A 24417-nucleotide genomic window follows, 5' to 3' on the forward strand; every position below is an offset into this window, starting at 1 on the left:
TTACCCAGAGCCTTGCAGGGGTATTTGGAGCTCTCTTAACTGAGAGACTCCTGAGAACTCTTATCAGTGTTCAAATGCAAACACCCTCAGAGTGCACTATTTAGAGCTTCCCCAGTATGCTGTATTATGTCATGTCCCATTTTCCCCTATGCTTTCCCCTCTGCCTGGAATGCCCCTCCCACCCCCAGCCCTTTTTGCACTCATGCTTTAAGATGGCTCATATATCTTCACCCTGTGAAGTCTCCCCACTGCCCCAGCCCCCACCTCCATCCCAGGTAAAACTGGGAGGCTTTCTTCTTTAGGTTTCCTGACCCTCCATTGATTGTTCCCCGACCTCCATTAATGCACTTATTGCACATTTTGCTGTCTTGAAGGCGTGTCTGTGATTTACTCAGAGTGCCCAGCCCTGACTTTGTACATAAGTATATCTTTAGCAAATTGTTTGGTGAGGAAATGAATCAATAAAGGAATGAATCTAAATTTCACAGAGAGTCTTAGCCAAGCTGCCAAAAAGTAGATCAGCAGCTCCAAAGAAGTAGCCTCTTTGGCTTCCCTTTGCTATATACAGAGCAAAGGTTTCTTGACATAGTCACAACAATGCTGAGCAGAAAAGGCATGATTGATGTTGAAGACAAAAATCCACATCCTGAACATCTGTGACTATGAAACTCCCACAATGCATTTTGCTAAAGTTAGGGAGAGGACCCTGGACCTCAAGGTCATTGGTATGCCTTCCAGAGCAGATTGATTGGCTGGTTTGCTCTGGACTTGGTCCTTTGCTAAGGAGGATGTTTAGGTCCCTTGGGGAATTAGGGCCCCTCTGATGAGATACTGCTGAGCTCTTAGATACTGGTGACGAGGAGCCACTGTGTCCAGCACCCAATCGGTTGAATGGGGGGATGGGACTTGTGCAACAGGTGCATTCCCATGGACACACCATAAGAGCTGACGTACCACAGCTAGCTGTTAGGAGTCCTTAGCCCCTTTTGGCAACGCTGATGGGTACACAAAGGATTTTCACTTTGTTTTCAAGAATCTGGCATGGTAGATCTTTCTCACTCTCCAACCTGAACCCCAAATGCAAAAAACGCCTGGCAGAGAATCACTTTGTGGGTATCAAAGGAGAAAGCAGATACTATAAACTGCATAATGTGTAGCATGTAATCTCCCTTGCGCTTTGGGTTCAGTGTGAATCTGCTTGGAGTTCCCAAACCCTCCACCCCTTCCTCTGTATTCACCTGTCTCCCATCCCCCAGGGCTGAGGTTTCAGCTCTGTTTCTTTGATGAGTAGGGCTGTCGAAGCTTAACTTGCTTGCTCTCTCTTTCTATTTGTGGTAGATCTGAGCTCTGAGAAATAGACAAAAAAGGATCATTTGAGCTCAGTGAGAGAGGTTTACTGGGAAGGGGCAATCTCATTTATTGTCACCATTGTGAATAACACCAGTTAAAATTTGAGTGAAGGGCGCCTGGGTGGCTCAGTCGTTATGCATCTGCCTTCGGCTCAGGTCATGATCCCAGGGTCCTGGGATTGAGGCCCACATCGGGCTCCCTGCTCAGCAGGAAGCCTGCTTCTCCTCCTCCCACTCCCCCTGCTTGTGTTCCCTCTCTCGCTGTCTCTCTCTCTCTGTCAAATAAATAAATAAAATCTTAAAAAAAAAATTTTGAGTGAAGACTCTGTGATAAGTTTTTTACATGGATTCCTTCATTTAATCTTCACATCAAACTAAGAGGTAAGTCCTGTTATAATTTTCCCCATCCTACTGAATAAGCAAAAAAATAAAATTTTTGGAATGTTCACAATGATTTGACAAGTCAAACTAGGTTACACGGGAACAAAAAGATATTTTTAAATTGGTATTAAAAAAGTCTTAGTAAAGCTTTGTTCTCCCAAATAGGAGGTTAATTGCTCTCTTTATAACATTTCTTTTAAAAAAATTTTTTAAAGTCTTTATTTAAATTCAATTTAGCTAACATGTACTGTATTATTAGTTCAGAGGTAGAATTTAGTGATTCATCAGTTGCATATAACAGTGCTCATTACATCAAGTGCCCTCCTTGATGCCTGTCACCCAGTTAACCCATCCCCCACCCCCCATCTCCCCTCCAACAACCCAAGTTTGTCTCCTAGAGCTTAGTGTCTCTTATGGTTTACCTCCTGATTTTCATCTTATTTTATTTTTCCTTCCCTTCCCCTATGTTCATATGTTTTATTTCTTAAATTCCACATATGAGTGAAAGCATATGGTATTTGTCTTTTTCTGACTGACTTATTTTGCTTAGCATAATACCCTCTAGTTCCTTCCATGTCATTGCAAATGGCAAGATTTCATTCTTTTTGATGGCTGAGTGGTATTCCATTGTGTATATATACCACATCTTCTTTATCCATTCATCTGTCAGTGGACATCTGGGCTCTTTCCACAGTTTGGCTATTGTGGACATTGCTTCTATAAACATTGGGATGCAGGTGCCCTTCGGGTCACTATGTTCCTATCCTTTGGATAAATACCTAGTAGTACAATTGCTGGGTCGTAGGGTAGCTCTATTTTTAACTTTTTGTGGAACCTCCATACTGTTTTCCACAGTGGCTGCGCCAGCTTGCATTCCTACCAACAGCATAAGAGGGTTCCCCTTTCTCCGCATCCTCTCCAACACCTGTTGTTTCCTGATGTTAATTTTAGCCTTTCTGACCAGTGTGAGATGGTATCTCATTGTGGTTTTGATTTGTATTTCCCTGATGAGAAGTGATGTTGAGCACTTTTTCATGTGTCTGTTGGCCATTTGTATGTCTTCTTTGGAGAAATGTCTGTTCATGTCTTCTGCCCATTTCTTGACTGGATTTTTTGTTATTTTGGGTGTTGGGTTTGATAAGTTTTTTATAGATTTTAGATACTAGCCCCTTATCTGATATGTCATTTGCAAATATATTCTTCCAGTCTGTAGATTGCCTCTTTGTTTTGTTGACTGTTTCCTTTGCTGTGCAGAAGCTTTTTATCTTGATGAAGTCCCCGTAGTTTATTTTTGCTTTTGTTTTAACCAAGTGATTTGTTCTGCAACTTGGTTTTTCATTGATGGTGAGGACCAGGAGTTGACAAGCTGTGGCCCCCAGACCAAATTCAGGCTGCCACCAAAAAATGTACAGTCTGCAGCCTAAGAATGGCTTTTACTTTTTTAAATGGCTGGTGGGGGATGGAGGAAATTGTGTGGAGCCTGGAAATCATATGAAATCCAAATTTCAGTGTCCATAAATGAAGTTTTCTGGAAGGTGGCCACACTCTCTTGTGTATGTATTGGTCTATGGCTGCTTCTGTGCTACAATGACAGAATTGAGTGTCAGCTACACAGAGCCATGAAGCCTAAAATATTTACCATCTGGCTCTTTACATAAACAAGCTTGCCAACCCCCTTTATAGAATAAACTTCAGCCCTACTACCATTCAAATTATGCCAAATTCTGAACTTCCGAGTCGAAAAAGAAATGCTTTGTTCTAGTTTAAATAAAAGACAATTTCGGAGTGCCTGGCTGGCTCAGTCCATGGAGTGTGTGACTCTTGATCTCGGGCTTGTGAGTTCAAGCCCCACATTGGGTGTAGAGATTACTTAAAAAGAAAAAGACAATTTTATTTCTATTCTCCTATTTCCATTTCTATTCCAAAACTCTACAGAAAAAGCGGGCACAATTGTCTAGATAAGACTCATTTGGTATCAGTAGCATAAATTATATAAAATTTGGAATCTCAAGGAAACTAAACATCTGTCTGTGCTTTTGTTTACATGAGTTCACCTAACAAATGCTTTTCCTTTATCCTAACCATGGGCATAAGCTCAGGCCCAGGAAATATTTGGCTAATAGAAGGAAACCTGGATATGAGCTCCTGTTATGTCATTAAGGTGAACTCACAGCAGGGCACCTGGGTGACTCAGTCGGTTAAGTGTCTACCTTCAGCTCTGGTCATGATCCCAGCATCCTGGGATGGAGCCCTGAGTCGGGCTCCCTACTCAGTGGGGAGCCCACTTCTCCCTCTCCCTCTGCCACTCTCCCTGTTCATTCTCTCCCCCTCTCTCTCTCAAATAAATAAATTTTTAAAATCTTTAAAAAGGTGAACTCACAGTGAATGTGAGCACTCTGCAATCTGCTTTGGAAAGCCTCACTTTTGGCATTACCCTAGACAGTACTAGTTCTTGGGGAGTAGGAATGGCCCTTCCTATCAGGGCTGGCTTCATGAGCACGTGACTTGTGCAGTCAGCCGGGCCCATGCTTGGTTTAAGCTTTGCTGTCACCTCTTGAAATTCTTCAATGATTTTTGAACAAAAAATCCTACATTTGGGGGACACCTGGGTGGCTCAGTCGGTTAAACGTCTGCCTTCAGCTCAGGTCATGATGCCAGAGTCCCGGGATTGAGTCCCGCATCGGGCTCCTTGCTCAGCGGGGAGCCTGCTTCTCCCTCTCCCACTCCCCCTGCTTGTGTTCCCTCTCACTCTCTCTCTGTGGCAAATAAATAAATAAAATCTTAAAAGAAAAGAAAAGAAAAGAAAAGAAATCCTACATTTGGGTTTTATAGCAGACCCCACAAATTGTGTAGCTGGTCCTGTTTCCGGTAGATGGTTAAATACAGACAACTGCATTTCGGGGAATGTGAAAGAAAGTTCTTGCACAATGAATTTTTTGTCCATGCCCATATATCCCATGGAGGAAAATGTAGGGCAGGATCCTGTAGACCAGATTTTGCTTTGTGTCACCTACAAACAATGTGAATTAGAGGTAGATGCCTAATTCCTCTGAGCCTCTTTGTTCTCAGCTGCAAAATGGGATGATAATATTTATTCTGTCTCAGGGGGCTGTTGTGAGGATCAAAGGAGGCAATGTAGGTGACAGCATGCACTTAGTAAACTGTGAAGCCTTTGTAGAAATACAAAGCCTTTCCTTATGTGAGGATAGATCGAGGAGATGCCACAGGAAGGGGAAGATTCCAGGACGTACCCTATGTTGCTCAGAGCTGGCCTTATCACTGTTCTCCTGCTGTTCCTTAAAGGAATCTCATGCTGCAACCCATGCAATTTCAAAAAACCAACTCATGCTCATGTCACTGTCTTGCTTAAATCCCATCAGTGGATCCTATGTGCTCTTAGGATAGGGCAGGGGTCTTGTATCAGTGACCTGGGGCCCTGAAGTCCAGGTCTCTTATATACTAAAAAGGACGCCAAATAAAGAATAGCCTGAATAAATGGTTTGTGAAAACGACCGAAGAAGGGCCTGGGTCACAGATGTTCTCTCGAAATCAAATGGATGGTCCAAGCATATTGTTCACCCTGCCTTTGAGACCCAAGAAGGAAGGAGCCGGGTCTTATTCTTTATCTAGGACCTAGAGCAATGCCTGGTCTGGAGTGGATATAAGAGAAGTTAAATGCTAGACGTGGAGGCAAGAAGCTTGGGGTCATATCTTCCCCTGCCCCCTATTAGGGCTGGGACCTTGGGCAAGTCAGTGAGCCTCTAATTCTTCTCAGAGTTGCTGTGAGGATTACGTAAGGCCTGGCAAAGCAGTGTCTGCTCCAGTGCCTGGCACGAGGTAAGGAGCCAGTATGTGGTAGGTGCCATTCAACAAATTATAGGATCTAGAGTTGAGTGTATCAGTAGCAGTTACCTTACTAAAGCAGTTTGATTTTTAGAACCCTTATATTGTGTAGGGAATCATCATTTTACCTACAAATAATACACAAATGTACTTGAATATAGTCAAGATTATTATTATTAAATTTCTTTATGACTAGACCTGGAACTTCTAAAGGTAATTCAATTTCAGATTCTGATTTTCGTTGCTCTATCATTTTTTTGCACCTCTTACTTGTGGATAGTTTTCTAATGAATGTTTACAAATAATAACTGTAAATCACCTACTTTTAAAAACCCCAAAACCTCCTTTTTCAACTTACCCTTCTATATCTCAATTCAATTCCTTTTAATGTTTCACACCCTTAGTCTCTCAGGAGGTTATAGGGCTGTTTTGTAATGGTTTGTTTTGTTTTTCCGAAAGGGCAATCCCTGAATAAAATGTGGAACACTGCTTAATATTTCTGAACACACCTCCTGGGGTCCTCTTCTAGAGAATACCCAGTGATTTCAGAGTAAACCATTTTTTTCCAGAATCCCTCATGGTGGCCCCATCTAACCATTTTGGAGACATGAACCCTTTAATCTATTTAAAGCAATTGATACCCTCCCCAGGAAAATGCATGAAAAATTTTGCATGCACTGTTTTTCCCAGAGAGTTTATGAGCCCCATGAAGTCCACCCATGGTAGATGAGTGGTCTCAGGGCTCCTGGGTGGCTCAGTTGGTTAAGCAACCGACTCTTGGTTTCAACTCAGGTTGATCTCAGGGTCATGAGATCGAGCTTAGCTTGGAGTCTGCTTGGGACTCTCTCTCCCTCTGCCCCTCCCCTCTGCTCTCTCTCTAAAATAAATAAATAAATCTTTAAATGCTGAAGTTCTTCTTTTTTTTTTTTAAGATTTTATTTATTCATTTGAGACACAGAGATACAGAGAGAGAGAGCATGAGCAGGGAGAGAGGCAGAGGGAGAAGGAGAAGCAGGCTCCCTGCCAAGCCAGGAGCCCGATGTGGGGCTTGATCTGACCTGGGATCATGACCTGAGCTGAAGGCAGACGTTCAACCATCTGAGCCACCCAGGCGCCTGAAGTTCTTCCTTCAAAAAAAAGATGAGTGGTCTCAGTTTGAATCTCTACCCTAAGATATTCATTACTAGTAAAAGCTTAATGTACACCCCTCCAACCTCTCCACCTTCCAGATGTATATGCATTTTAACAGGAAGAAACTTGGCCTAACTGAAGAGACTTTGGACTGGTGGAATTTGATTTTTAGGCTCTAGCAACAAGTATGCAGGAGAAAAATTTGGGACCAAGAGCAAGCCATTACTTATTATTTATTTATTGTGTGGTGTATTTACTTTTTTGAAGTTTTCAGACACAATTATGGTTCCATACCAACACACCCCCAAAGCCCCATATCAAGGATTGAATAGCTGGAATCCTGCCTAAACAAAGTTTGTAAACCAGAATCATAAATGTAGAAACAGATTGCCCAAAGGTTAACACACTGCTGTTTTACAGGATGAAAACTCGTATTATATCAATGAAGTGAGAGCCTATTTGACAGTCTCAAATCCAGGTAAGTCGTTAGAGAAGGTCATTCCACCAGCAATGACTCTGTGCCTCGGGTTAGCTCATTTTTCAGCCCATTGAATTTGCTAATCTTTGATGCTGCTTTGGAGAAACAGACTGAGAGAGGAACCAGGAGAACGTACTCTATCTTTGTATGCCTCCGTTTGCTCATCTGCTCATGAAGAGGCTGGACTCTTATGTCAGAGATCATTATCAGCAACTCTAGAGAGTTTCGTGACTTTGGGACAGATTTGCTAGTGACAGTGCAGTCTCTTCCGTACTCCTAGAATCATGCATTCATTCTACAAAAATGTGGAGAGTGCTGGCTATGTGCCAAGCCCTGGAAGAGGCAGTAGAAATCCATATTATCCAAACATATGGTCCCTGCTGTCATGGAGCTTACATTCTAAAAGTGGGGAGAGGACCACAAACAGGCACATTAAATTATAATAGACAGTTAAGTAGTGTTAAGTTCTATGAGCAAACACAAGCAGGTTTGGGGGCCGGGGGAGGACTGGAAAGATATTTTTAGGTAGGGCCTTTGGAAAGCCCTTAGGGGAGGAAGGCCTCTCTGAAGAGGTGAAGTTTGAGCAGAGAGATAGCCCCATTTGGGGGCATCTGGGTCTGGGGATGCTTTTTTCAGGTGGCAGGAACAACAGATATACAAGTCCTTAGAAGCGAACATGCGTGTGATTGGGGAGCGGCTAGTGCCATGTGAGCCCAAGAGAGTGAGCAGAGCAGCAGATCAGTTCTGACGGGCATCCGGGCCAGAGCATGTAGGGCTTCTGGCTAAGGCAAGGTGAGGACTTTGGATTTGAGTTTAAAGTGTGCAAGGATGCCATTGGAGGGTTTGGTGTAGGGAAATGGTATATCAGATTTACATTGATAAAGATTTAGTTTGGTTGCTGTATAGAGAATGGTCCGCAGCGGGGCCAGTCGAGAGAACTCCTGTTAAGGTTTCCATCTAGGAAAGTAATGCTCCCAGTCAAGTTGGGGGAATTTCTCAGAGGGCTCAAATGTTTCTCTGGAAAGCCCAGTCTTTGATAACAAACCATTGCTGGGCACCTCCTCTCTGCCAGGTAGTGTACGGAGAGTTTTCATGTCTGTTTTCTCCTTCTTAAAATTCTATCTTTTGACTGGCTTAAGCTTATCTTATTAAGGAACCTATACTAAAGAAACTTGCCAAGAAATGAAAACGTGGAGAAATGTCTCTTTAAAATACAAGATATATTTTATTGATATTGTTCAAGAGAATGCTATCCGTGATTATTGGTTAAAAGTAAGATGTCATAGTTGACAACTCATTTTCATATATAGTACCTCACTTAGACAAGTGTGCTCATAGGGGCTGGGGAATACATATTGTGAATGCTATACATTAGCTAATGTTATCACAAGACATGGCCTAAATTTTAGCCAGGAGTAGGGTAGTAATGTCGCAAGAGGAGGGGAAGGGAAGGTCAGACCAGCTAAGTTAGAGGCTGAGAAAGGGGATAAGACAATTCTAGGTCCCAAAAATCCAGGCTCAGCAGTAGCAGTAGGAGCTCTAGGAATCACGATGATGATAATTTGCACGTCAGTGGTGGCGAGGGCGGTATTCGTAACAGTAGTTAGTTGTAATTACAGTGGTAATGACTGTTGTAATGTTAGTGGGAGTGATCGTAGTAGATCACCCTGGGATATAACACATGATATAGTGGTGTAGATGGATAATTCACTGCATCACGTAGGACATTTGCATGTACATATGCAAGAGTCTACAGTAAATAGTACAGTGATGGGTGGGAAACACAATAGTGTATTGGTTAAGATAGCAGGCTCTAGAGTCAGACTGCTTGAGTCCCAGTACCACTTACTAGCTGTAGGCTCTTAGGCAGATGTTTTCAATTCTCTGACTCTCCATTTCCTTGTCTGTAAAATGGAAACAGCAGAATAGATCTTAAAAGATTGTATGAGAATTAAACAGAACAGGGGTGCCTGGGTGGCTCAGTTAGTTAAGGGTCTGCCTTCAGCTCAGGTCATGATCGCAGGGTCCTGGATTGGAGTCCCACATCGGGCTCCCTGCTCAGCGGGGAGTCTGCTTCTCCCTCTGACCCCTCCGCCTTCTTGTGCTCTCTCTCTCTCCAATAAATAAAAAAAAAAAAAAAAAAAAGAATTAAACAGGACAGTGCTTACAGAGTACTTGCGTGGTTCCTGGCACATAGCAAGCAGACACTTAACGTGGGAGGGAGGCTACCTTAGATACAAGCAAACACACCCACAGAGACAGGAAAGGAGGGAGACTTCCAAGCTCCCTCATTAATAGCCCCTGGGTATTCCTTTCAGGCACAACTTTGGTGAATTCATGAAGGTCCATAGTCTGGTCCTCAATCGCGGGAGCTGTCAGCACTCCCTTACATATTGTCTGTCTCTTCAAGGAGACATTTAAACCAAGGTCATGAAACTGATGTATAAAATCAAAATGTAAACGTGTGCATTTATCGTGCAACTATTTCTTACGGTAACTGCCAAGGGGACTAGACAGTTGGGTCGTCTGGCCAGTGAACTTTCTCCCATCCAAGAAGCCAAAGTATAATCAGAAGGGTGTGGGGTGAATGTAGAATTAGAGCAAATGGAGTTAATTATATGATTAAAATGTTTAACCCCATCTGCCTTGAAGCATATGCTTCCTTGAAAAGAGTGAACCTGTCATAAAATAGCGCCAGTCCTTGAGCAGGTCTTTCTCTCCCCAACAGCACTCAGGTGGACAGAGATGGGCCTTCTCTTCTCTGTGTCCCTACGGATGGGTGTAACAACCCCTCCTAATGATGGGATCAGCCTGTCCTTTTGCTATATTAATACAGTCTGGTAACATGCAGATGTTCCACTTGGTGGCTGCGGATGTCTATTCTGATTCAATAAGAGTTCATGTGACTGTCACAGAGAGCAATCTTACTTCTCTTATTTCTGAGGTTTTTGTGGGCACGTCTCCGTAGTCCCCAAGCCCTGACAATAGTACCCACCAACTCTGCCCCCAATGACTCAAGACAACTGAAGAAAAAGTTCCTAAAAGTTCTCATTTCAATGTTATCACATTCTGATTTATGTGAGTTTGCCCCCATATACTACATAATACCATAAAAAAGTCCCTAAAGAGCACCAGAGTGGGTCTTCATGAAGAGAAGGCAGAACCCCTGAAAGCCACATCTCAACGAAGGCCATTTAACTGCACATGGGCCACCCGGTAACAGTTGATACTCAATGGATATATGCCAACAAGTGTCTATATTACATCCTTGTGTTTTCAGAGAAAATTTACCAAGGAATGAAAAGTTCTGTGGTGATGTTTGAGACTGTGGTTGGGCATTCCTTCAAATGTGTGAGTGAACAGAGCATCCAGCTGTCAACCCACCTTCAACTGAAAACAATGAATGTCCAATATCAAGCCTTTGATTTCGAAGATGACCACTTTGGAAATGGTAAGTCAAGTCTTCATCATGTTGCAAACAAAAACTTCAGAGACCCAAGGGTAGTTTCAAGTTGTTTTGTGTATGTGCAGCTGTCAAAAGGGACAAGAATCACATGAGCTTCCTACAACAGTATGGTTCCACAAAGTTTTTAGGGCCAAGTTTCTCTGGCTAACTTTCCCTCCTGCCATTCCTTTGAGTCAATACCAACCTCATTATTGGACACTAACCTGTTCATGTCCACTACTCTCCCACAGCAGGATACATTCTCCTTGTATGTAATATTCTGACTCCTCAGGTATATTTGGAGACTTTAAAGATCCTGAATAGTAGTAATATCTAAAATTCAAGATTTCAGAATAGATTTTTTCCCACTTGCAGAGGGAAAAAAGAAAGTTGCAATAATTCAAGACAGAAATATACTCTGTTGGGCCCCCTCTTCTCGATTATGAGCTCAATTCCCCTGGCTAGAGCTTCCTTGTAGTTGGTGTTAGTTTCTATGCAACTTCTGCTTTGAGTTCTAACCACCGCAGAGGGAAGCAGGTCCTAGGCAGAAGGCCAGGGATAGACCAGGGTGACTTTCTGAAAAAGCCCTTTTTTCCCTTCTGGGAAAACGGGTTATAAAGATTCCTACATATGTCCAGGAATTGAATTTCAGTTTCTAAACATTCCTCTCATAATAACTAAGAACATTATGTATACCTCTCAATTTTTATAAACAGATTTACCTAGAAGTTTAGCTGTAAATTAAATTTCTGTAATGTGAACCCAACTTTTCTTTGAGTTCCATTATAAAGTCAAAGATGTGCCTACAAAAACCTGATATACTTGCTGGGAAGCATTGAGCAGAGGAAGGATTAAAGTGTTGCGGGCCTCGGATCCCCTGATTTCTGTAGGTTTTGTCTGAGTCTTCAAATCTCTGCCTCCGTTTTGGACCTTTACCACAGTGCTAAGACAAAAATACTAAAATTTCTTAGTAGGTATGGCCCCCACTTTGTCATCTGGTCTCAAAACTTCCAATTTGGGGAAACTTAAAAATTCATGATGAAGGTTTGAAAAGCATCCCATGTGATCTAAAAAAATAAGGTATACACTTGCTCTTCCTCCCCCTCTGAACCTCTGTGAAACAGGAAGTGAGCAGGTGGGAAATCTTGTAGTGGCAGAGGTGAGAAATAAAACCTTTCAGCAACATACACCTGGCCTCTCTTAGCAGTGCCCATAGGGAGATGTAGAAAATTTATCTTTTCATTTTTTCCCTGCCCTTCCTCCCCCTTTCATATAATTATCAAACTTCCACACTCTCAACCCATTTCAGGGAGCTAAAATCCCAGAGCCTGTAAAATGTTTCTCCAGTACCAGCAGCAACCTTTAAGAAGCAGAGTCTGGCTAGAAAACTTTGGCCATGCAATTTGGTGCAGGTCTCTGTTGCCAGAGTTGGTCAAACATGGCCCCAGAACTTCCACGGGCTTACAGTTCTGATCCTGACTCTCTAGACCAAACCGATGTTTCCCAAAGTTGGATCTGCCTCCCAGCTACAACAGAATCATCTGGGCCCCACCTCCAATGCATTGAATCGGAATTTCCTGGGTGTGGGGACAGGGTATCTGCAATTTAAGATAGCCCTTAAGTGATCACAAGCACTGCACACTTCAGATCATCGCACTGACCTTCCCTTGTTTTCACCTATCCGTGTGTCTGAGGCAGCCGGTGGGAAGCCCAGCAGCTCCACTCCACCTCTCGCTGGGTTTCCCTCCCTGCGCGGCTGAGGCAGGCAGGCAGAATCACTTCCCAGCATTGCAGCCAGCTTGTAACACCTGTTACTCTGACTTCGATTGCAGCGGATGAATGCTTCACTGACAGAAACAGGAGAGAAACCCCTGTGGCCGTGGGCCTGAGTATCGCAGTACTGCTTGTCGTTTTGGTAACAGCATGTCTGATGGCCAACAAGAGGCCCAGTACAGGATATGAACGCATGTAAAGCCCCACCTTCTTCAAAATGTGCCAGGTTGAGGCCTTGGGAATTCTGGCTTCATATTCAGCCTGAAGTGAAGGGATCCATTTTTCTAGTTGCCTATCCCACCCTCCCAATCCAATTAGGAAACCTGGCTTTCTACCCAGGGGCCAACGGAAGGCTACCGAAAAGGTAGCCCCCACTGCACTTTCTCCTGTTGGCACAGGGAGACTGTGACGTATGGGCTTGAATTCCACTCTCCACACCTGATAATACAGGGCTGGCTTCGAGAATTAGGGACAAGAGGCGGGGACATGAGGAAGGTGCTTGGGGGAAGGAGAAAGCAAATACCTAAAGGGAGAATTGTAAGAAAGACATTTTCAAACTGCACTGATTTTTCTTACACACTTTTAAGAGTCTCAATATCCAGTTTTTAAAAAACAATCCATTTTGAAATAGATTCTAAAGTGATTTTAAACTCTCGGATTTTGCCCAATTCCTGATTTACTTGAATTACAGAATGGTGTTAATAGGCTAATATTTTTAAAAAGACATTATATGCTATTATAATGTATTACCAGTAAAAAAAAAAAGACAAAACTAGATAACTTCCCAACATTTCATTTTTTAAAATGTAAAGCACACACCAAAGATCTTGGCAAACAAAAGAGGCTCCATAAATGTTAGTTCTCCAATTTCTTCACCTTCATTTGTTCTCTGTCTCCTTAACATTTTTTTTCTGCTTTGTCTCTGTTTTTCTTTGATCTTTAGTCTATCCTTGTAAATTCGTTAATTTGGGCCATTGTGGGGAGGGGATGAAGGCAAAGCATCAGAACAATCAGGAATTGCAAACAGAACATGTAGATCTACCCCAGATTATTACCACCTTCCTCTTAAGCAAACATTACAAAAAAATCATAAACCAGGAGATTCCTGATTGGGAAAGAGTGGTATGTGGAGGAAAAATTCTATCAAATATGGCTTGGAATGTTATTCATGCTTTTCTATTACATTGTTTAAAGAGGAGAATTGAGACACCTGGATGGCTCAGTCTGTTGAGCCCGTGACTCTAGATCTCACCTCAGATCTTGACCTCAGGGTCCTGAGTTCAAGCCCGGCCTTGGACTCCTCACTGGGTGCGGAGCTTACGTTAAAAAAAAAAAAAGTAAATAGGAGAATTGAGGTTTTTATTTCGGAGAAAAGGGAGGGTAAAGGGCTTCTGGATGTTTTTAATTGCTTTTACTAACAGAAGTGTTCTTGTTTTTCTGTATTTGCCAGAGGTGCCATTCATTGTCTTTTGGTTTTTTGGTGTTTTGTTTTGTTTTGTTTAACAGGAAGTTTATGAAACTTGGCAACAGCTCTATAACCACTGCTTATCTAGGGCATGTTCTGGCTTTCCCTGGAAGGATTTTAGCTCTCTCCACTTTCTCAGAAGTGAGGGGGTGGGGAGGGCACACAGCAGCTTCAAGAGAGCTTCAAGAGCCCCTAAGACGTTTGGAGTGTCAGGACATTCCTGTTTCCCCCTTACAACAGGAGATTTTGACGATAATCTAGGCTGTGAGGACCCGATGTTCCCCAGAGGGACTCAGGTTTGCCAGCGAGGGTTGGCTTTTGGAGAGATGCCATCTCTCTCCATCTCCAGCAGGCCCTCCAGTAGGCATCCACAAATACCCCGCTCCCCCTCCCGTTTCCAGCTCCGCCTGAAGTGTACTCAAGAGCTTCTGGACCGCAGAGCATGAGTTGTTTATTCACCGCGCCACTGACCAGCCTGTAGAATGACTAAAGGAAGGTTACTCTTCTAGTGTGGGGGAATTTCCATGGGAAAAGACGCGGAGTTAAAATCAAGAAGAGGGGGATAAGGCAGTTCACATAAGTTCAATTTTCCTTTCTACCATCTTCAGTGAGTTCTTTGGAGTGACAGCTGCTGCTTAGAGTCCTGTTATCTACCCCCACCCCCCACCCATCCCCGCCGCCAATTATCTTTTAAATTACCGTGAATTAACATTCTAGTAAGCAAAAAGAGCAAAGGTTTCATTTGGAAGACTAGTACCTAAAGCCCGGATACGTTCCTGCCCCGCAGTTCTGCCCACTTTCTGCAGTGACTTCCGGGGAGGGTCCCGGATTGCGACTGTCACGAGCTGCTGGTCGGGAAGTAGCCTCCTCCCGCCCTGGGTTCCTCTGCTGCTGCCTCCGAGTCCTAGTCTCATGGCTGCAGTTTCAGGGGTCCCAGGCTTACTGCAGAGTGCTGCAGGTCGCTTTCTGGGGCCACCCCCACCCCCGGGCAGCCCTTCGGGGGGCCTCTGCGGCGGGCTGCGCTTGCCCCTTGCCTTTAGTGCACCTGCTGCTTGCCCGTCCAGCGGGTTTCAACTCCATTTTTCTCTTCTGCCGGGGGTAGAGCATCCTGAATTCACCCCTCCCTCTACAACCCACCCTGGGATAATAGAAACCTTCACGAACGCCCACTTGGAGATAACCTATCCATTGTTAATTCTGATGTATTTCCCTGGCATGAATATTGTTTTACAAAACTGGAGCATACAGAGTACACAATTTGGAATCCTTTGTTACCTGTGCATCATAAGCATTTCTCCATGCTATTAAAGGTGCAAAGTGTCATTATTACGGCTGCTATGAATACGCTATCAACATTATATAATAATTTACTTAATTATTGTGTTGTTGAGAGTTTTTATTGTTTTTAGCTTTTCACAAATATGTTGTGATTAAAGAATTACATATGAATTACAAAACAGACAAGACATTGGTTAACAAATGTGTATAAACGTGTGCCTGAATTTTGGTTTTGCCTAATAGAGTAAACTGTTAAAATGGTTATAATTTATTCTGCAGTACTGATTCTTAATTTTTAACTGATCTCAGACATGGTGGGAAGAAAGGCCCTAATTTACCCAAATGATATTAAAGGAAACAGAATGTCATGGATGAGATGCTCAAGAACGAGCAAGATGAGGGTTGCGCCTGGCTGGTTCAGTCGGTGGAGCATGCAACTCTTGATCTTGGGTTGTAAGTTCGAGCCCCACATTGGGTGTAGGGATTACTTAAAGATAAAAAGTCTTAAAAAAAAAAAAAAAGAATAGGCAAGATGAAAACAAGCTCTATGACCACTATGCGAAATTACTGCAGCAAAATAAGAATAATATTAGAGCAAAATATGGCTATAGTTTTAGTTTTGCAAGATGAAAAATGTTCTGGAAATGGATAGTGGTGATGGTTGCACAAAAATGTGAATGTACTTAATGTCACTGAAGTGTACACTTAAAAATAGTTAAAATGGTAAATTTTATGTTATGTTACCTTTTACCTCAATTAAAGGAGGGAGAGTTAGAAAGGAATTTAGTTGACAAAATACAAAGAAAACATAACTTAAGGAACAGAGAGAAATCCCTGACAACTGGTTTTTGCTGAGAATCAATAAAAGTGTGAATTCCATATAACCAGAGCTCATGGATGAAATGTTATAATGAAAGAGTGAGGTGAATGGGAGATTTCACTCCTGCAAGTGAACAAATTGAGTATCAAAGCAACACCCAATAATATATAGAAATAGTAAGAGGAAGAATCAATAGAGCTGAAAGGTGAATCATCTTCATAGAGAAATAAGCAGTTAATGCAGATAAAAATTAAGATTATGACATTATAGGGCAGCTGTTAGGTATGGAAGATATTCAGATCAGCTAACATAAGGATAATTGATGCCTCTGACGTAGAGAGTTCAAAAACAGAAGGAAGATAAATGTGATGGTTTCAGAGATTTTCCTTAAGACAAATAATTGAAGTTGCACATTTAAAGAGCATAGTGTGTACCAGGAAAAAAAACTGACACAGAAAGCTTAGCATTAAGACACATCCAAACTAAGCTATAGAACTTTAAAGATAAAGAACTCTTTAGACATATGAATTCTCCCTCCCCTCTCAAAAGAGCAAATCACCTATAAAGGGGAAAGTTAAAGTTGGCCTCAGATTTCTACAATAACATTTAAAGCCAGCAAATAATAGACCGATGTCTACAAAATCCTAAGGGATAGAAAGTGTGACCCCAAAATATTATTTATTAAGGTAATAGGCAGATAACCTCAAACATGAAATAATTCAAAGGATACAACACCCCAATGAGCTCTTCTTCAAGATAGTGCTTAACCATGAAATTGGGTAAGATCAGAGAGAAGCCACATTATAAACAAGGATATAAACAAATCTTTCTCAGGAATAGAGAAGCCACATTTAAAAAAGGCATTTTATCTATTTAAATAGTTAAATATAAAAAGCATTAAACAACTATGGGTCTGTAAATCTATCATACAGTTACACCTTCTTGTATATGAAATGATATATGTACATGGTTATTCATGACAGCATCATTTGTAATAGCAAAAGACTGAAAACGAAGTGTCCATCAGTCTGGGACAGATACATCCCACAACAGAATACAGTTATAAGTAAGATTGAGAACATACCTATTTATGTATGTATAGGAAAGTTACCCAAAATATATTGTTGGGCACCTGGGTGGCTCAGTTGGTTAAGCATCAGACTCTTGGTTTCAGCCCTGGTCATGATCTAAGGGTGGTGATTGAGCCCGGCCTGACTCCACCCTCAGCGCAGAGTCTGTTCAAGATTCTCTCTCCCTCTCCCTCTTCCTCCCCCTTTGCTCCTCCCTCCACTTGCACTCTCTCTAAAATAAATAAAATCTTCAAAATGTATTGTTAAATGAAAAAAGCATAATGTACAATAATAGTGAGAGAAGGAGGGAAAAATATATTTTCATTTTGCTTATATCTGAAACATTGGAAATATATATAAAAAGCCAAATGGTTATGACAGGGGGCACTGAGATGGGACAAGGGTGAAAGTGGAACTTCCCAATGTACAGCATTTTGTGGTATTTTGACTTTGAATTGTGAATGTGTTATATATTTGAAACAAATTTTTTTTAACCATAGGAATGACAGTTATCAAATAGAATTGAAATAATGTAAACCCAAACAATGATTAAAAAAAATAACATATCTATTCAAAATTTGAGTTGGGAAGAAGAGAGATAGAAGGGAAACTGCTCGTGCTCATCTTTCAAAACAGTATCAATAGATAATGTCTAAATTGGAAACACAGAGTTTAGAAAACACAGAATGTCTGTCATTTACTTCATAACCCTCTTAATGCATTTCATAATCCTTTAGTGTGTATTTATAATCTCTTTTTTGAACCTTAAAGGGATCTTTTATGAAACAATACTTCTTGTGACAAAGATACATTTATTTGAAGTTTGGTAGCTGTCCCAGTTTTGTTTTAGCTTTTTTTCTTCTATGAAATCAAGTTAAATGAAAATCAGCAATTTTGGTAAAATAGCACTTGCATGATCCTATATTAATACAAGTACTTGTATTTATTTTTCTACCCATCTGTCCTTGTAGTTGTAAAGAAAGATGCCTGAAGTTATATTGGTTCATGTTTTAGCAAGGATAATTTCTGGGTGGGTGGTTTTCGGGTGATTGGTTTTGTAAGGGGCCCAAGGGAGGGTGGCCCAAAATGTACCACAACGGCATATTGATTATTTTGAATTGAAGCTTCTTGGGAAACAAGGACATTCTTAGATCCTCCTCTGTCACCCTGAAAGCAGGAAATAAATCTCCCATATGAAAGCTACCCTCCCTGTACTAAGAAGTAAAAAGACATCCTTATCACCCGAGAAAGGATCTTTAAAGCCAAGAAAGCTATAGAAACAAACCCTGTTACTTTTTACTGATCTGCCATCTCAACCTAAATTCCACTTAGAATTTTTGTTAATTGAAACTCCCAACATCTGTTTTCTTTATCCTGTCAATTCCTCGCAAATGTGTTCTCTTTTGTCTAAAATGTATCAAAACTGCCTGCCTTGGTCATTTCTCCGGGTGTCAATTTCATCATTGGCCCTCTGTGCACACATAATAAAACTTAGGTTTTTTTCTCTTACTAATCAGTAATTCTTAAACCAGTTGGAAGAATCTTGGAGGAAAGAAGAAATTTCTTCCTCTCCTACAGTTTTTACTTTTTTGTGAGCTTTCGTAAATCATCGTAATTATCTATAACGAGAAAATACCATTTTTAAAAAAATAGAATAATGTTTCTTTAAGCATACACATGAGCACGCATATGTACAGAGGAAGCAAATGCCTTCAAGGTTTGCGGTGATTCATTCAAGTGGAAGGACTGCGGTGATTAAATAATTATTTTCTTTGTGTACTTTTCTACGTTTTAAAAACATTTAAGCAACGTGACATTAAATAGTATAACACTATATGGAGAGTAAAAGTTGCTCTCTATGCCCACCCCACCCCTTCCCCAGCACCTTGCCTCTTTTCCCTTCAGGCACACATGAACATTTGTTTGGGTTCAGGCAACCCTCTGCAGATCTTAGCGAACTTTTCTGTCCGCACACTGAGATCTACCACATTCTTTGAAGTGTCTACTTTATATTCTATTGTATGGATATGCCATTTAAAATTCTGGATGGATATCAAGGTTTTCCACTTCGTTCTCATAAAATGAGATTATTGTAACATTTCTTTGTGTAATTACATGAATACATCGTTAGTGTAAGTTTCTGGTGGAATTACTTTAGGGTATGTGTTTTACATTTTGTTTTAATATTTTTGTATTTTTTTCAAATCATTTTAATCAAATTAACTTCTTAATTTGTCAATGTTCTTTTTTATCTAAGAAATACACATTTATTAATATGTATATATAATAGGGGCGCCTGGGTGGCTCAGTCAGTTAAGTGTCCAACTCTTGATTTCGGCTCAGGTCATGATCTCAGGGTCGTGGGATCGAGCCCTGTGTGGGGCTCTGTGTTCAGTGGGAAGTCTGCTTGAGATTCTCTCTCCCTCTGCCCTTCCCTCACCTCATATGTGCGTGCTCTTTCTCTCTCTAAAATAAGTAAATAAATCTTTAAAATATATATAGTAACAAAATTGTATACTCCAAAAGGGCTTATCATGAAAAGCAACATTTCCCTGTCCTTCCTCTAAGAGACAAAGTACTTTTAACTAATTTTAATAATTTCTTATGGTAACTATCTCAAAAATTCTTTTTAAAAATGTTAAAAAGCTTTCTTACCTCTTAATATATCAGCTTTAAACTACTTATTATGGCAGATAAGGATTTCATTCTTACACCATTCCTTTTATGGTTATATCACTGTTTTTTGCTAAATTAATAAGGTATATAGTATTATAATTATGAAAATATTGTCCACTGCCATGTCAAATAGTGTAGGACAAGCACAGTTCCTGTCTTGTACAGATTTGTTGTTTCCTGGAGTCTCTATCATTCCCTCTCCCCTGGTCCTTCCCGATTCTTTTTTCTCTGACCTCAGGTGAAAATTGATCCTTGGTTCATTTTGATATTGGTTTATGCAAGGATCTCATGGATACATTCTCTTATTTATCCTTTTTCTTTTTCTTATAAAATATTATTCAGATATTTGAAATTTTGATTAAAATTTTTCTTTGCATGTGGTTTAAAACTAAGATGATATGGAGCTTTACCTTACAAATCCTTGCCCTCACCTTGCCACCCATAGGCAATTACTTTTACTGGTTTATCATGCATTCTTACCCTTCCAGGTTTTCTTTAAGTAAATGCAAGCAAATATATCTTCACTTCTTCTTTATTTACACAAAACATTATAGTACTATATTCATTTTTCTTTGCATTGCTTTTTCCCCCTTAACATATACTGGAGATTTTTCTTTTTTTTTTTTATTCGAATTGATGCACAGTGTTATAGTAGTTTCAGGTGTACAACATAGTGATTCAACTTCTCTGTAGGTTATGTTATGCTCACCACAAGTGTAGCTCCCATCTGTCACCATACTCTTATAATACCATTGACTCTATTCCCTGTGCTGTGCCTTTCAGCCCTGTGACTTACTCATTCCATACCTGGAAACCTGTATCTCCCACTCCTCTTCACCTGTTTGGCCCAGCCCCCCAGCCCCCTTCCCTCTGGCAACCATCAATTTGTTCTCCTTATTTATAGGTCTGATTCTGCTTTTTATTTGTTTATTCATTTGTTTTGTTTTGTTTTGTTTTAGATTCCACATATGAATGAAAATCATATGGTATTTGTCTTTCTCAGTCTGACTTATTTCACTGAGCATAATACCCTCTAGGTCCATCCGTGTTGTTGCAAACGGCAAGATCTCATCCTTTTTATGGCTGCATAATGTTCCATCGTGTGTGTAGACCGCATCTTCTTTATCCATTCATCTATTGGCTCTTATCTATCCTTGAATAAGATATAGATATAGTTCTCTACTTATTTGTGTTCAATCACATTCCCTTGTTTCCTCAGGGCTCTCCATCTTTCTCCAATTGAGACTGATTATATTTTAAATGAACTGAATAAGCACTCTAATGAAATAAAGAAAAAAGTTTTGACAAATTTATAAACTTTCATTTTTAAGCTCTCATGAATATTTAGGTCTGTTTCCTAATATTTTTAGCTCATTAAAAGCAATAAAAAAGAACGTTAAGTATAGCAAAAATGTTTTACATTTTTGAAAACATGGATAAACATCACATGTTTTCAAGAGAGCATGTGTAATCTAACGACAGTCTCTTTTATGTAAACACGTTCTACTTTGCAGAGAACACACCTGGAAGAAAATGGGTCTAACAATTATTAAATAACTAATAATTGCTGAGAAGATAAGTTTATCTTATTTAATCCTTCAATGATTTTATATATTATTTGCTTACTTTATGAATGAGGAAATTGCAAGGTTCAATAACTCATCCCAGTTCACACAGTTAGGGGTGGAATTAAAAGTCAAGGTGCGTTGTGTGTCAACTATACTCCAATTAAAAAAAAAAACCCAGTCGTATCCTTCCCACTCTAGTCTGCTTTCTGGTCTGTCCTCACCAAACGTTACCCGCTATATTGTATTTTCTCTCTCTCTCTCTTAGTGGACGAGTGTTCGTCTGACTACACAATTGTGCTTCCTGTGATTGGGGCCATTGTGCTTGGTCTCTGCGCTGTGGGTTTGATTGTCTATGGACTCCGCCTAAGACGCGAATCATCTGGATACCAGAGAATCTAACTGGTGCCCTGGGGAAAAGAAAACAATGGGGTTTAGAGAATCCTTTCATCGGTTCCAGGATGTTGGGGACGTCCCTTAGAATTAGTCCTTCCAACGACGTTTACCACTATCTTTCACAAAACCCAAGTCATTTCTGATTGAAGGTCAAGCAGCAAATCAATTTCTGCATATTTTTTGTTCATTTTATGAAAGGCCTAGTGAGCTGTTTCAGAGTAAATTCCTCTGTTTCACAGAGAAAATTTCCTTCAAAATATTTTAACCATTCTAAGTCAACATTTGAGATATGTTAAATTAACATAATATATGCAAAGTGGTATATGCTTCCAAACTATAAACTAAAATGTCAATTGTAATTAATGCTACCTGTGTACATTGGGGATGTTATTTTATCCTTCATCTTTCCCATTAAAAAAATGCCTCAGCTTTGTCTATAAAATGGACTAGTGCTTTTACTATCCATGTTTTCTATGATATACATATGTCTGATGACCTACTTGCCTCTTCTTCCACTTTAATTAAAAAAAAATCATCAAAAAACCCACCATATCACAGGTTGTCTAGGTTTGATGTGACACCAACAAGAGGAACAAATCAACTTATACTCTTGATGACTCCTCCTGCAGAATCACTAGAGACTAAGAATTCAATGGCTATGGACAACGCAATTCACTAATCAGCAAGAAACAATAGCCCTTAATTTTTGTACACATCTATGCCAGACACTAGGCTAAGTTTAGATCCATCCCATATAATTCTCACAACTTACAGATGAATAAAGTCAGACTTGAGGAAATTAATCACCTCCATGTCAACCAGCTCACAAGTGGCAGAGCCAGAATTTGACTGCCAGTTGGTCTGGTGGCAAGAGCTCTGGACTTTCCACAGCAGCGGTGACACTAAGTGCTGCCTGAAGGCTCACACCAGCACAAGCTCCTTTTTCACAGAGAAAATGAATTTCTCCAGAATCATGAGAGATTAGGAGACACGAAAGGAGGACTTGGTGGGTAGTGAAAGAGCTGATCTTTAGTAAAGTTCTCTACCTCCTTGAAGGAGACTGAGGGGCTCTATAAAACAAGGGTTTCTCATTTGTATGGGATTGTGCGGCTCTAAAGTGGCTCTTGGTTGCTCTAAAGATGAAGGCATGGAGGAAACTTCTCAGGTCATTTTTTATTTCTTTGAAAATAGAGAAATCTTCCAACCGCCAACCAACTTTTCTTTCTTGAATGTAGATCCCCCCCTTGTGGAACTTGCTTCTTCTGCACTGTTATAGCCACCTTTTCTATTCTAAAATTCACTTTATTCTGTAGAGCAACCTGCCAAGAATCGTACTCCTGCCTGTTTTTACAACTAAAGGAAGGAGCTGAGTCTTCTAACAGAAAAGACCACATACCCCTAGCATTCTTTAGGAAAGGAATAATTCAGGTCACCTTAGAGGACATGTTGACTTTCCTGACTTGTTCTCTTATGAGTCAATAGGGTTAGCAAGGTCCTCAGTTTAGTCTTAATAGAGTATTGAATTGTATTAAAAGTTTTTGTAATAAAAAACTTTATTTTGGAGGTGAATTTATGTCATTAGTGTCTTATAATTCGATTTTTGTGCTATAAAAATTTTTGTTTACCAACGTAGTGGAGGTTGTTGCTTGAATCAATACGTTAAATCATCTTTCTATAGTTCATTTTGTTCTATTCTCTACTGCCACTTTATTACTAGCTAGGAAGACCTATTTGAGAGAATCTGAATTTTTGAGAAGGAAACCACATTAAAGTTATAAATGAAATCTCCCAATTCTTAGACCAGACTAATTGACTAGATTACTGGTTTACTTAAGTGCTGCCAGTTTATCCATCCATTTATTCATTCATTCAACCAACATCAATTAAGGACTTACTAAATGCCGGATACTCTGGTAGGGGCTGAGATAAATAAGAAGAAGTCCTGTATTCACTGTATTAGTCCTGTACAGCTATATAACAAGTTAACTGAAAACTTAGCAGCTTAAAACAACACACATTTATGATCTCATGCAGTTTCTGAGGGTCAGAAATCCTGGAGCAGTTTGCTGGGTGGTTCTGGTTCAGGCTCTCTTACTAGGAGGCAGTTAAGCTGTTGGCAAGAGCTGTAGTCATCTGAAAGTGCAACTGGAGCTGAAGGATCTGCTTCCAAGTTCACATCATGTGGCATATCTATAGGAATGCTCACAACATGACAGCTGACTTTCCCCAGGTGAGTGATTCGAGAGAGAGAGAGACTGGCCACCTATTCACAAAAGTTACATACCATCACTTGTGTTGAATTCTATTGGTCACACCAACCATCTCTGGTACAATGTGGGAATGAAGACCAGAAGAGGTGGAAATCAATGGGGGCCATCTTGGATGCTGGCTACTCCGGGTCCATTGTCAAGGTTGAATTACTGGTTTACTTTTTGGGGACAATTCAGGTAAATAAATTCCAGTATGTACACTAAAAAAAGTGGCTTAATAGGAAACTATACAAAAGGTAATGAGGACGGGGCCCTTTCCAGCCTGCTACCAACTCTGCTCCAAGTATAGCACCTCACCAGGAGAGCAGCCCCTCAACCTCTGGTGCTAACAGTCTATTGATCAGCTGCTGCTCAGGCAGACTTGCCTTTTCACCCAGGCTGGTTGTTGGCTTATTGCTCTACAGTGTTAACTGATAGCTTTGCCTCAAGGATTTGTTAACTCTTTGTCATAATATAATCCAAAGAGATCTGGACCAC

General features: G+C 40.6%; 1 protein-coding gene across 5 annotated transcripts in view; it reads left to right on the forward strand.

Moving 5' to 3' along the window:
- Positions 1-24417, forward strand: part of LAMP3 (lysosomal associated membrane protein 3) — a 40736-nt gene that overhangs the window by 12677 nt on the left and 3642 nt on the right. For 2 of the 5 annotated variants that reach the window (XM_078068570.1, XM_078068566.1), the window contains exons 4-5: positions 7125-7182; positions 10463-10633. In XM_078068570.1, coding sequence (XP_077924696.1) covers positions 7125-7182; positions 10463-10633 — 229 coding nt within the window. Of the gene's footprint in view, positions 1-7124; positions 7183-10462; positions 10634-12459; positions 15415-21542; positions 22113-24417 lie in introns of those variants that run through there. The other 3 variants (XM_078068561.1, XM_036106464.2, XM_036106465.2) reach the window with 3 other exon arrangements.

This window comes from Halichoerus grypus, chromosome 1 (genome assembly GCF_964656455.1).
Source record: "Halichoerus grypus chromosome 1, mHalGry1.hap1.1, whole genome shotgun sequence".
Taxonomy (NCBI): domain Eukaryota; kingdom Metazoa; phylum Chordata; class Mammalia; order Carnivora; family Phocidae; genus Halichoerus; species Halichoerus grypus.